Source organism: Limulus polyphemus, unplaced genomic scaffold (assembly GCF_000517525.1).
Source record: "Limulus polyphemus unplaced genomic scaffold, Limulus_polyphemus-2.1.2 Scaffold2993, whole genome shotgun sequence".
NCBI lineage: Eukaryota > Metazoa > Arthropoda > Merostomata > Xiphosura > Limulidae > Limulus > Limulus polyphemus.
This window is the reverse complement of record NW_013668603.1, coordinates 34055-48941: the sequence shown is the minus strand read 5'-3', so window position 1 is coordinate 48941 and position 14887 is coordinate 34055. Positions and strand designations below refer to the sequence as shown.

The window sequence follows — 14887 nt, the reverse complement described above, 5'->3', positions numbered from 1 at the left end:
AAACTTTAATACAACAGCAAATGTACAACGTTTCGACAAGGTTTTGTCATCATCAGGGGTGACATTCAATCATTTAGCATGGGTAGCGATTGGCAGGGTCCTGCCGACTGCCTGCTTTCTCTCAGGTCATAGCTCAAAATTAGAGACGATGGCAGACAGCCTTAGTAGCTTTGACTTCAATATATAAAATGTAAATACAAATTCATCTTTGTAATATTTTTGATAATCTAGTAATAAAGGTGTCTCCTCTAGGTACTACAATAAACGAATGTGCATGGATTATATAAACATGTCATTTGCTCAGTATTTCCAGTCTATTTTAGCGCCAAAATCGATTTCATTTATGACATCAAATCTTCATCAATTATGCCTACTTACCACATCTGAGGCTTTCACCATGACCAAAGCTACTTACAAATACATTAATTATGTGGATCAGAAACTGCTTACAATCTTATTCTCTTGTGGTCACTAGTATCCAGGAGGTTTGCACTTACTGACTTCATTTGAAGGTGAAAGGTTGCTTGGATTGTTTTACCACATCTTAATCTATTGTGAATGGTAGCATCTGAGAATTTTTTATTTTTTTATCTTAGAGATCAGAGGTTGCTTGTATTGTTAAACTAAATTTTAGTTTATTGCTAATATCAATCATCTGGGAGCCGAGAACCCCTTGATCTCATTTAGAGGTTGCTTAGATTATTCTATCTCTTCTTCATTTATTGTCCATAGAAACATCTAAGAGTTTGCAGCCTTTAACGTTCCTGAAAGTTAAAGGCTCCTTGGATTATTTTATTATGTCCTAATTTATTGATTCTGCACTTCTTGACATCTCGTGTTTGGAATATTTGCTAAAGCTAAATCGGATGAGCAATAACCTGAGTTGTACAACTATATCTTAAAAATAAACAAGTAGCAAATATAGTCCAAAACCGAGATGAAAAACTAAAAAAAGGTAAGAAAACTATTTGTAGGTAAGTTGATAGAACTATTTAGTGTTTATACTTATTTCACACAATATATTGCAACCAAAACATTGGGTTAGTACCATTTTTGTCCTCACTACACAAATCTCAAGTATTTTATGGCACTGAACACTATTTGTTCTTCTAGTAACAAAGTAATATTTATTAAAAGCTATTTCTTTATAATCTAGGGAACAGTTGTAAACCTCTTCGGAATAGAACAGTTAGCATTAATGGCCCTAATGGTGAGTATGACTTTCTGAAATTGGACTTTATGTAAACAAAATGTCGAATTTTGTTCACAAAATAATAGTAAACTTATTTAAGATACATATGTACATATCATAAAGCTAGACGTTTAAAATGTAAAGTTTCCTAGACAGGGTCGCAGTTCCCTGAACTAACCACAAGTTTTATGTGACATTAACTATGAGCAAAAAAAAAACAACAAACAGACAAACTAGAGTCAGTGAACATAGATAGCATAGTACGTTACATTGGAGATAAATGTTTTACAGTGATTTTTTCCACTTATTATATGTTTGTTTGTAATTCAGCACAAAGCTACACAATGGGCTATTTGTGCTCTGCCCACCACGGGTATCGAAACCCGGATTCTAGCGTTGTAAGTCCGCAGACATGCCGCTGTGTCACTGTGGGCCTTATTATATGTTGACCTATTGAAAATTTTCCGGGAAATACATTTTCATGATGGGCATATCTCTATCTTAAAAGGTGCCTTGGGATGAAAAACTTACACAATAATCAAACTAAAAACTTATAACATAGATCACGTGCATACGCACGCTCATAAATCTTACAAAACTCCAAAACTAGATTCTTTACGTTTTGCTTGCTTTTTTTTTGTTTTTGAAAACTATATAACAATTTCACTTGAAATGTCGTGTCGCTTAGAAGTAAAGAAGTAATAATTCGTGTAACTTTTTTTCTTACTTCTTAACTCACATAAAGTTATTTTCTTCTATCTTAATAAAACCAAATTGTTCTTCTTTTTAAAATTCTTATTTCATTACATTATTATTCTGTGAACATTTTCGCCTTTCAAAATATATAATTTTTGCCTAAAGTAAAAGTTCACGGTACTCTTTATATTGACATTCTGTTTGCACCACAGGAGCTTCATGCGTCCCTGTGATTGAAGAGTGCCAATGTGCGCAGCCTTGCTACAGAATGGAGTTTCTAGAGTTATATTACGAACACGTATGGAATGACACAAGAAATATGACCGAAGAAGGAGTAAAGGTAGGCTATAGTAAACCATTGTATGATATTAAGAAAAATCCTGTCTAGAAGATTTGCTACTACATTGTCACTTGCCATTTCTCAGGTTCAATGTTTATTACAGTCAGTCAGGGCTAGAAACAATTCGTGTATTTTAATATATTGCGGAAATTACTTTTGTTTACAAAACAAATGTACATATTTGGACAGAAGTTTAGAAAACGAACAGTGAAAATGTATTGGTATTGCCCTGTTATTTGCACGAACTTTTGATGAATACTAAGCTAATTACATGAAGATTTTTTATTTAGTGTGCTTTCTTGTATATTAGATCCATAATGATAACCAAAATGGTCAATTTTGACAGTCGTGCATTTCAGAATTTATTTCTATTTTATAAACCGAAACTTACATTCTTGCAACTTTCTCTGTGAAAATATCACATGATTATGATATTTCACCTGAAGTTAGGCTACACGTGCACCCTGAAAGCAACATTTCTGTAAATCCCGTAAAATTACTTAAAAATTTCCCTGAACGACACATCAGATATTCAGGAGAAATTCACGTCATCTGATTTTAAAAGAATTATGTTATCAATATGTAAACTTCTGAATTTGTTATGCAGAAGAATATTTAGTTTTCTCATTCACATTTGCAAGAGTTACGCAAAAACAATTAACTCAAGTACACTGTCGTAAATACCATTAATTTCAATACATTGTAAGTATGACATTTTATTAGCCTTAACGTTGAAATGTTTTGGCTGACAGATATGGCGATAATAGGACCGACAAACGCGCGAGATGAGCCTTGCTATTCGAAGTTCGATCAGTTAAGCCGTTGGAATAAATTGGTCGATAACATCATCGAATACACCTTTATTGATGATAGAAAGATACATATTGAACTTGTGCACCAAGCAGGTCTACCCAGATATTTGCCTATCTAGTGGTAAGGTGAGACTAGAATCATTAAGCAGTACTTTGAGGTCTCGCCTTCTTCAATTTTTTTATGTTTTCTCATTCTCGGAGCAACGCACTCTTCCTTGGTCAGGCTTCGCGCACCCCTCCAGTGAGATGAAGGAATGTTCGTCATACAACACTTTTAACATTAACTCCTATTAATGTAATTTTTTGTATGTAAAACTTTTGGTGTAGTTAGTAAATTTAAGGCATTGATGGGTTTTTATTATTTTAACATTATAGTGATGTTTTCAAAACTTGTTTCATGATTAAACGATTGAAGATTTGATGTTAACACTTATATGTTATAATAAGCTGACTACTGAACAAAACGAATCGATCTTAGAGTAAGATAATCAAAAATACATTTTGTGACTTATGTACATTCAATTCTTTTAAATATCTTTTAAGTCTGCTATAGCTGCCATTACTATTTTCTATTAATTGATCACAGATCATCTTGCAATCCTATTCATCTGTCCCACAGAAATAATAGCCTTTTTTTGTTTTGTAACTAATCTAGCGACTGGTGCAGCCAAAGCAGCAGGATTGTTGATCACAAATCTTAAATGAATATGCATTACTGGAACGAAACACTTCGTGTATGTACACAAATGATAAATTTTCATGTTCAAATATGTCTTTATTTACGAATATGCTACTCATGGTGTCTCAGCGATAAATCTTATATTTGTAACTTTTTCGATACAAGTAACGATAACAAAGAGTTGTAAACATTACTTTTTTTACTTTACCGAGTTTCATTAATTTAAAGAATTTTTTTTAAACCATTAGTTAACATATGGAAAAGAATGACGTTTTAGTAATTCAAGATAGGTTGGAATTAATTAGGGAAATTCGACTTTATGAAATCTTCATGTTGTAACGCTTCTTTAGCAAGTAGTTTCTTATGTTAAATGACGTCAGTTCAGATGAGGAGATGAAACCGTTTACAAATGGTTCGACTTTATTAAATCTTCATGTTGTAGCGCTTCTTTAGCAAGTAGTTTCTTATGTTAAATGACGTCAGTTCAGATGAGGAGATGAAACCGTTTACAAATGGTTCGACTTTATTAAATCTTCATGTTGTAGCGCTTCTTTAGCAAGTAGTTTTTATGTTAAATGACGTCAGTTCAGATGAGCAGATGAAACCGTTGACAAATGGTTCGACTTTATTAAATCTTCATGTTGTAACGCTTCTTTAGCAAGTAGTTTCTTATGTTAAATGACGTCAGTTCAGATGAGGAGATGAAACCGTTGACAAATGGTTCGACTTTATTAAATCTTCATGTTGTAGCGCTTCTTTAGCATGTAGTTTCTTATGCTAAATCACGTCAGTCCAGATGAGGAGATGAAACCGTCGACAAGTGGTGATGACGTTAATGTTTAGGAATGAATTACCAAATCAATTTTATTCTTGGACTGGCATCATTCCAGTTTAGCCTGAGGTGAAACAGCGTTCATTACCTGGTAGTTTACAAATGAAACATCGTTAAGCTGATGACAAGTTTCATATTTATGAACGCCCTCTAAAAACTTTTATAGCAAGAGCGATGTATGTTCAGTCCACATTAGGCATACCAGGAAATAAATTCTCTTGTTGTATAGACCCTCTTCATAAAATTGTTTGGCAGCATGCTGTAGCAACAGTAAAGCTAAACTTGGAAATTCAGTTATTCTGTTAATCATTATAATTTTTAAGTTTTTTAAAAAATTTTAATATTTTGTTAGATTTTTGACGCTCCCATATATTGAAAAGTAAATGTAAACGTAAGAGAAAAAAACAGATTGATCTGATTGTAGGATTTCATTGTTAGTCCTTCGCAAATGTGCGTCGAGCCTGAAACATTTACAACCTCATATATTTAACTATATATTTGATGTGTCTATTCTTATTTACGCGCCACAACAAACATATTTCAATATTAATGTTTTACTAACACGAAGCATTAAAATAAGGCGTTCTTTTTGAAATATTATAATACACACTTTCTAAATACCAAAATTATATATTTTAGTGAAACAGAAACGTGAGCCTTAGTTTATTCTTAAATGTACCACAATCATCAAACACAATTTTTATGCTATGAAGTAAAAACAGTCTTTGAGACAATATAATTGTTCTAATAATTCTTTTACGAAGAACCAGTTGGTAGCATTAATATTATCTATCCTAGAATACCTGATTTAATATAGTCTACTTGTGATGATTCAAAAACAAGACAAACATTAAATACATAAGTATAATAAATAAACTTAGTATTCCGAAAATTGTTTAATTTCGAAGTCTAAATTCAAGGTAGGTCTAGTTCGATCTACACTTTGATAAACGTGTGTTATTGGGATTTATTAGTTTCGGAGAATTCCACTCCTCATCAGTAACTCTGAACACAAGTTAACCAAAGAGAGATAAGCTGGACATATATCATGTGAAAAGTATCAAACAGTATGTTTGACATAAAAAAGTAGTTTACTTCAAAGGGGCCTGATTTTGCACTCTTAATATCTCATTGTCCAAGATTAACGACGAAGTGTGGAATATACAAAATCGATTTAAATCAATTATGTAGGGCCAATCCAAGTGTGGAATTATATAACTGTATTCGTATAAATATAACGTGTAAAATAAGAAGCATCTCCAGGAGAGAAATAACTAAGCTAAGTTTCATTCCTGTCTCTGATGAACCAGTAGATCTGTATTTTCCACTTAATCTTTTTCAAAGAAACTCCTCGAAACGGAGAGGATTAAAAGATCTTTTGATTTTGTTTATGAACTTTCTACAGTTAAACCACGATATATCAATATCGTGGTTTAACTGTAGAAACCACGATATATCAATATTTTTTGGTTTGAATAAAAAATGCTTTTGAAATGTTAAATTAATTCAGTTAATTTCGTTTTCAGGAAATAGACGTGGGTCGCTGCATTGGAGGATGTAGCCATCTAGAACAAGACCGATTTCATTGTGTGCTTAGGTGAGTTGAATTATTATATCTTCAACCTAAATTAAGAAATGGCAACTGGTGAAAATTAAAGATAATTAGTGGTTATTCAGTTCATGCATTGGTAACTTAAATACGTATGCAGTGTCATTACTTCACACTGCATGAAAACTGTTTCTATAGTGTCTATTTTGAGTGTTTTCTATCACTCTGGAGACAATATTTCATTCTAACGTCTTGAAAATAGCATGTTATCTTTATAGCAATTGTATTATTTACTAAGAAAAGTACATGTTATTTTAAGGAGTGTTTTTAGTGTATAGTTTGTTTTCTTAGTTGATAAAATAAAATAAGATAAAACCTCTATTTATCTCAGCTTTTAAATAATAACGTTATTATGTCAATTGCAGTTTTATTTTTAGCATATAAAAACATTTTAACACGTTAACGTAGTTTCAATAAACAATCAAATATTCTACTATTAAAGCAAAAATATTGCTCTTAGGTATATTGTCCTGAAGAATTGCAGCAATCGACCAATCTTATCTTTTACTGGGTTGTTATATTCGCATCTTTATTCTGGAAAATACCTCAGTGGCTTAGCAGTAAGCTTGATAACTTATAATGCTAACATTCGGGGCTCAATCACCGCACTGGGCACCGTACAGATATATCATTGTGTAGTTTTGAGTTCCCCAACAAACAATTAAACAAATTGTTTATAACTTGTTAATAGTACTCTTCCCCACGGTTTGCTCTGTACTGTCAGTAATCCGCTATGACCTTCATGCCCATCAAATGCTCTTTGGAAGTTTCCAGGTTTACGACGTTAAAATTCGGGTTTCGATACCCGTGGTGGGAAGAGCACAGACAATTTATTGTATATCTTTGTGCTTAATAAGAACCAAACTTGCGCTTCATTGGCTGAAAAGCAATGTTGTTCTAGGGTGAAGAGTCTAGATCCTAGAAAACGATGTTAACATAACGAAATTATAAGCTAGTTTTACGTTTTTACATAACAAAAGATTCAGGCATATATTGTTTTATAAAAACATTGAATAGTTTCTTACTAAGTGAACCTTCTAACAATAAAGGAGTTACTTTTTTTTTAAATCTGCCTGTATCACTGATTTTAGAACGCTTCTGGTTTATCGTGAAAAGAATAATAACCAAATTTTAGGAACCACTGCAAAAACAAAATGAACAGTTTTACCACTGAATTCTCATTTCTTTAAACACTTAATTCGAAAAAAAATATTCGGGATATTTAACAAGATTAGTTAAGTTCTTGTATTATGTATTTTGCATTTATAAGTGGATATTTCTTATACTCACGGCTATCATGATAACAGAATTTAGACCGGTTTACACACTATTTTTATTAACGTTTAACAAGGAATCGTTCTGGCAGGTTAATGACACGACATCATCACTATTTCTACCGAAATTGTAAAGAATGAATTACTGATTAGCTGCAGTTTCAGAAGAAATAATGTACTCTTCTTAATCTGTACATATAAAGTTTAAAAGGACGTGGTTACGTATACGTTTACCATATAATAGTACACGTTGCAAAAACACTAGAAGTCGGGCGGGAATTCACTGTTTTTATCCTTTAGTTTTTAGACTTAAGGTTATAAAATAGGTATGACGAACACTTTTAGGTCAACTTGGTGGTTTATAGTTTTTCAATTGCGTTCGCAGAAATAACTTGGTTTTGTTTCATTATATTAGTTAATTCAAATTAGAAACGATCGAAATATAAGAAAATATAGTGTCTTAAGTGTATGAGCCCGCCAGTGGCACAGCGGTATGTCTGCGGACTTATAACACTAGAAACCGGGTTTCGATACCCATGATAGGCAGACCACAGATAGCCCATTGTGTAGCTTTGTGCTCAACTACAAACAAAAGAAAAAGAAATAACTGTAGGGTATGAGAAAACAATGCCATTTTAAATGGCCTCTTTTTTCTTTTCTTTTTAAAGAACTTCCGTAGGCCTGGAAAACTCTGTTACGTATAATGAAATTCTTTTTTTTTTAGCCCATCCAGGTTAAGGTGCTGACTGGAAAAGAAATGTTAACCTTTCGAAAGTGCTCGGGATATAGGCTATTCTCGTTTCTTTGTATTAAATTGATTTCTTGAGCCTGCGTGTTTTTCTGACATCATCAACTAAAGTACTGGTTACACCTCGAAACTATAAATGAGGCTCACCTATGTTCATTTATAAGCCTCAGTTTATGACAATGACACTATTTGTTCGTCCAAATGTAAGTGATATTGATAATTTTAGTAAAATAGAGATCACACAAACATTTCAAGGATTCGTGGTTGCTTTTTTCTCCACTTAAAAATGTCTTCTGATTTTCAGTAGTATAACGTTTCGAAATTAAGAAAAAATCAATATCTATGGCTTGTTTGCAACTAAGCACAAACGTTATAAGTCCGCAGACATTCTACTGTGCCACTGGGGGGGGGGGGGTAGTTATCTATGGCAATGGAGTGGCAAGCTAATCAAACTCTTACTTCATTCATGCGAGTTTGATGAGACGTAATGTCAGAAATTAAACATTTTTACTTCCTCACTTTGTAGTCAAATAGAATAAAGAAATTTACTTGTGGGTGGTCAGTTTTGTTGCCGTGTTTACGTGCAGGTGGTTAGTTTTGTTTCTTTGTTTTAGATTTTTCACGTCAATTACAAAAAAGGGCTATCTGTGTATAGCCGTCCTCGTCCTTAATTATGAACTCCTTATACTAAACAGCACCCCCGCCAACTCTCGAGCCATTCTCGTGTGACTGAAAAGCAGGAATTGGTGTCACTTTTATAACACATCTACGACCTCAAAGTGCGGAGCGTCTTTTTACGGCAGTGGGTTGTGAACTACGTACCTTTGTATTGGCAGTTAGGGTACACTAACCATCCAGCATTCAGTATTTTGTTTTCCTAAATACAGTTACAATATCTATAAAGCTTGTAGTAAACTACAATATTGTGTCGACCATATTGCGTGATGTTTTGAGAAGGCTTCTTTTCAGAATCCTGTGAGATATAAGCACGTTTTCACTTTTACAGAAGTTTTCTTTTTAATTTTACATCAATAGGTAACCTCTTTGCTTTTATGAAAAATATTGTTTTCCATATTTTTTTCAAGAAACTGCTCAGTTTTTCCATTTAACGTCGTTTCCTTAATAAATTAGATAAGAACAAACTCATATAGTGCAATCGTCTTAAAATCGCATAAATAGCCTCTAAACTATCACTGCAGCATTTGAGACAACACATTTAAAAAATGTGAAGTTATAAGGAAGAATGTTTTAATTTCTTCCATCAATAAGATGCTTAGCCGAGAAATTTACACAATCAACCATCAGTGCTGTGCCCACTGCGAATATTGAAACCCGATTTTTAGCGTTATAAAATCTCAGACTTATCTCTGAGATAGCAGGAGATAGGGGTAGGGGTCGTTTTGAGTAACACAGCAGACTGCTTGGTTTGTTACGAATTTCGCGCAAAGCTACACGAGGACTATCTGTGGTAGCCGTCCCTAATTTAGCAGTGTAAGACTAGACGGAAAGCAGCTAGTCATCACCACCCACCGCCAACTCTTGGGCTACTCTTTTACCAACGAATAGTGGGATTGACCGTCACATTATAACTTCCCCACGGCTAAAAGAGCGAGCATCTTTGGTGTGACGGGGATTTAAACCCGCGACCCACAGATTACGAGTCGAGCGCCCTAACCATCTGGCCATGCCGGGCCGAGCAGATTGCACTAGTAGAAAGCATAGTGCCATTTCTCTTGGCATTATTTCTTACCGTTTCAGTGTTAAAAGATGTACCTGCAACTAAGTTACTCAAATAATATACCAATTAAAAAAAAAAAACAAGGACTTATGAATACTGTTCACCACATCTGGTTTAAAACATAAAAAAAGACCTTCCATAGCCAACTCTTCAATAAAATTTCCATTATTTTGATTTTCGAGTGTAATTTAATAATCATTAGATTTTACCCCTTTTACTGTACTGTGGTGTATTATGATTCAGACATTATCTAACCATAGCTTTTCTTACTTGTTTTACTTTGTTAATTTATTTTTACTGCACTTCATTATTTCGAAACCCGAATAGAAATAGCTAAGACATGTCTAAATACTATGTTAGTTTCTGTTTATTTACGAAGGTAAATATACTTGGTAATTGTAATTACACCTTTTTTTTCTGAATAGTACTTTACCTAACTTTTTAAGTTATTAACTATAAACGTCTATATAAGTCTCCTACGTTTGAACCTACATTTCTTGGTTCACAGTTAGCTCATATAATGGACACGCAAAATATGTTAAAACAGAATATTTTTAGAAGGACTTGTACATATTTTTTCGTATGTGCATAGTCTGCAGTTAATCTGAATAAAGCAGAAACAAATATTATCAAGCTAACTCTTAAAATACATAGGCTAGTATTCGTTTATAAAGTGAAAACGAATTTGATGATCACGAAAAACCTACATAACTAGTAATTCAAAAAGGTCATGAAATATTCAATAAACCATGAAATTACCGGAAAATTCTGCGCATTGATAGGTCTTCTATCTCAGTTTGTCAAATTCATATTTTTGAATGAGAAATACTAGAGTTAATCGCACTTTTTAAGGAAAATGTTCCCCAAATCCCATGTTGCCCTTGAAACTATTTCTATCTGATGGTGAGGATTAAGCCTAACACGACAATTTCCATTGTAACAAGCTTCTGCATAAAGATGGCAAGGCCAATGTTTGGCCACATAAAGTGTATGTAGACATTCCTCTAGTGGTGGACTAAGTTCATAGATGAGCAAACAAGTAATATCAGGTGTATTTGAGTAAAGAGTAGCATGAACATTAATTTCTTGCTTTACATTCGTAGGCCTCCAGGTATGATTGTAAGTATACCGTCTTAACGTCTTGTCCACATGCTCTACGGTTCAGGAATTTCATATAACGTAATTGGTACCAATACTTTCTCTTGGTAGTAGGTAAAGTTAACGCTTGTTTTACTTTTCACTTTGTGAAGTTTAATTTCTCCATTTAAATAGAAACCTGCAACAAATGTAAAGCCTTACAACAAACTTTATTTGCATTATCTACCATGTTGAAAACATATTATTTAGTTGTCGATAGTTAATCGTCCGTTTCGTATGCAGTCGTTCAAGTACACTAAATTCCATCTCTCACATTCATTTTTCTGCAGGATCTGGTAGGTACATACTACATTCTTGGTTTATGCTTCTTTAAAAGGACAAATTAACCTTTTACACAATTAATTGAAGTATACGAAACTTTTCAAGAATCACTTTCTCATGTAGCCCCCTAGTGGCACAGCGGTATGTCTGTGGACTTACAACGCTAGAAACCGGGTTTCGATACCCGTGGTGGGCAGAGCACAGATAGTCCATTGTGTAGCTTTGTGCTTAACTTCAAAAACAAACAAACTTTCTCATGTGTGTGTTTGTGAGGGGCTGGTATTCCTGGACAACGAGTCTGCAATCTTTGACAACACTAGTGCCAGTCCTGCGAGTAGTAGGATACTATTTAATAGTTTTTAGATCTTTATATAGATGTTCTGTTTCTCCTTTGTTACAAATAATCGTATTTGAAATTAGTATGTCCCTGGATTTTCATCTCTATGAAGTATTGTAATATGAATATCCTTCTTCGGAAAGTGCTGTAACAAAAATCACCAGCCAAATGATTATCTGCGACGAATTAGTAATGAACTAAATGTATAAGTGTTAAACATGAAGCCAGTGGCACCATGGATCACGTCTGGTGTGATACACCTTTGTATTAACACATTCAAATTGTTTTTAAAATGTGATAACATGATTTTTTTTTAATTCCGTTAATTGATTGGTTAAACTGAAAATATTCATAGCTGATTTCTTGAAAGTTTGTACTCATATTACATACTTCAGTTGGAATTAACACAGTAAAATATCTCTAAATATTCAGTTGCAGTTTTGAACAACAGTTAATTTTATTGAGTTAGTTATGTAACAATTTCTATACGCTATGGGACAAATTATTGCGTACATAATTATTGCAATTAAAATAGTGTAATGTGTAATAGTTCGTACGTTTTATTTTACAAAAACACTGTTTATTGAATGTTTCCCACGACGTTATGAGCTTTAAAGAATATACGAAATTGACATTGCTAGCTTGCACCAAAAAATACTCCTTACCTCATGAGGAAGCGATGGTTGAGACTGCTCAGAACTCACTGGTTTGAAGCGTATAACGTAATGCTAGCGATTTAAAACCAATATTGTAACCAAACAAGACATTGTTTTAGAATTTTTGTTAGGTTTGAACACAATATATGATAAAGTATCGTTCTGACAACACCTCATTCAATGCTGGTAGTTATTAAAGTTACGTCACTTTTTTGTACACATATAGATAAATACAGGTATTTTTTGTCCATTATAGCAAGACTGTAGGACATCATATTATTTAGTGCTTTACTTAAGGCACAATTATCCTTATTCCTAATTGGAAGATGCATTCATGGAAAAGTAAACATATCTCTTGATTTACGATAAAATGGTGGTTCATAAAGATTTCAATTGTATAGCAAGTTTTCCACGTAATTTATATAAATGTAATAGTACTGTCTGTTGTCCGTCCATGTAACTACTACGCAGGGTGTGGATGGATCTTCACCAAAACTGGTATGGAGGTTCATTGGGTCCATGCGGGGTTACATACAAATTTTCAGTTTTGTATTTTGCAGTTTTTTATGGGCGTTTTTGCGATTTTTACCACTACCTCGCCCCCTGTTCATAGATCTTCACCAAATTTGGCATGAAGGTTTATTGGGTCCATGGGGAGATACATATAAATTCTCAGTTTTACGGTTTTTATGGTCACTTTTGCGTTTTTTTACCACTACTTCGCCCTCTGATAATGGATCTTCCCCAAATTTGGCATGAGCGTTTGTTGGGTCCATGCGGAGATACATGCAACTTTGTGGTTTCACATTTCGTGTTTTGCGGTTTTTATGGGCGTTTCTAACAATTACATATAAGGGAAACAACTTTTCATGTCCTAAGATAATCTTTCATTAACCATGAATTTAAAGAACTTCCATTCAGGATATGGGTATTCCAGCTAGTAGTGTATATTTTGATGTGGGGATAATAGATTAGACGCTTATCTTGTTAAGCTAGCTCCGTATAGGTAAAAATTTGCCATTGTAATTTTTTTGCATTTGCAAAAGTATTTACTAATAATCTCAGTAAATGATCTTAACAATAATATATACTCTTACATATTTAAAAATGTTATCACTTTTTTCCTCTTCTTCTTCTTTATCATTTCATCTTAATTACTTTGTCAGGTTTTCAAAAGGATATTTTATTTGAATTAAATATACTGGTTTTGGAAATGGCAAGTTTTTTCTTCTTTTTTTCATATTGCTTGGTGTTCCATGCTGTATATATTGTCGAGTCTAGCCTTATCATTAATTACAGCAGTACTTAATAGTAGGGATCTTAATGAAACAAAATGGCGGCCTTAAAATCGCTCGTTTAAAACCACCTTTAAAATGTCTGAATATTAACAATGTCTATTTCAAAGTATTGACTGAACGAAACTGAAGCTTATCCATAAAAGTCACCTAAATCGCTATATACGTCTATATGGAGTGAATCAAAATTTTACTATTTCAACGAAGTTTAGTCTATGTATTGTAATGACTTTTTCCAGGAAAAATGACAGAAACAATGACGAACCTTATCGCTCTAATTTTTTCACAGAACTCTTCCGTCTGGGGTCCCAATGATTCATTTCTTGTACCGAAAAGGATATTAATATATATGTACGGTATTGGTCAAAATGTTTGTATACTGTTCTATATTGATGTTGTTGTGTACATGCATGGAGTAGTTATTAGTGGTAACAGAAAAGGTAGCGTATGATCAGACAAACATGTACGAGTTGTTATTAAACTAACTAGCCTGGTATATATATATATTTAGATGAAAAATCGTTTCGATCACAGTTATATGATTCAAAACGTTTGTCATTCGGGGTGTCCGAAGAATTATTGAACCCTCCTTCGCTCTGCACCATTTGATTAGGACACAATAATGAGGTGATTTATTTTATTTTGCGAGGTAGTGGTTGATGTGCGCAATAGTGAGTGACTGATAGAGGTCGAGATGTCATGACTGGAAGAGAAGTGAAAACAATGAAGCAAAGGCCTGATAGGCCCGTCGAAGAGATGATCTGATGGGAAGGAGAAAAATCGACAAAGACAAAATACTCTAATAAACGGACCTTAACAGGGCCGAGCAGGGAGCTATAAATCCAATTGCCATGGCTGGGATATTTACAACCAATACCACAAGTTTAAGACCTGTTATTATGCTCTCTATAAGTTGTTTTGAGTATATATTTACCAAAACACACATACACACCTGTTTTGTATAAGAGGGTGTGCTTTTGGTATAATCTTTTTTGAAACAGATCAACGCTTTGTTTAGCCATATTCTCTATACTTGGTGTAGAGTCATGTCTCGTCGCGTGCCAGAAGTCATAGGGTGTCAAATTGTTCGACTACCCAGAGATGGTATGAAGCAAACAAACGTTGCCAGAACAGTACGGTACCCCAGTGTGCTGTATCCAGACACCTGAAACGTCATCGGACTACAGGAAACGTTGTTCCAGGAAACTCTACTGGTAGAAGCCGAAAACTACTACCGGAGAAGATCGTGTTTTGGTCAGC

The 14887-nt window shown here is 33.7% G+C and overlaps 1 protein-coding gene across 1 annotated transcript in view; it reads left to right on the top strand.

Moving 5' to 3' along the window:
• LOC111088016 overlaps positions 1-14887 on the top strand; it is a 40461-nt gene that overhangs the window by 17934 nt on the left and 7640 nt on the right. The window contains exons 5-7 of the mRNA XM_022396737.1: positions 1157-1210; positions 2101-2228; positions 6078-6148. Coding sequence (XP_022252445.1) covers positions 1157-1210; positions 2101-2228; positions 6078-6148 — 253 coding nt within the window. The remainder of the gene's footprint in view (positions 1-1156; positions 1211-2100; positions 2229-6077; positions 6149-14887) is intronic.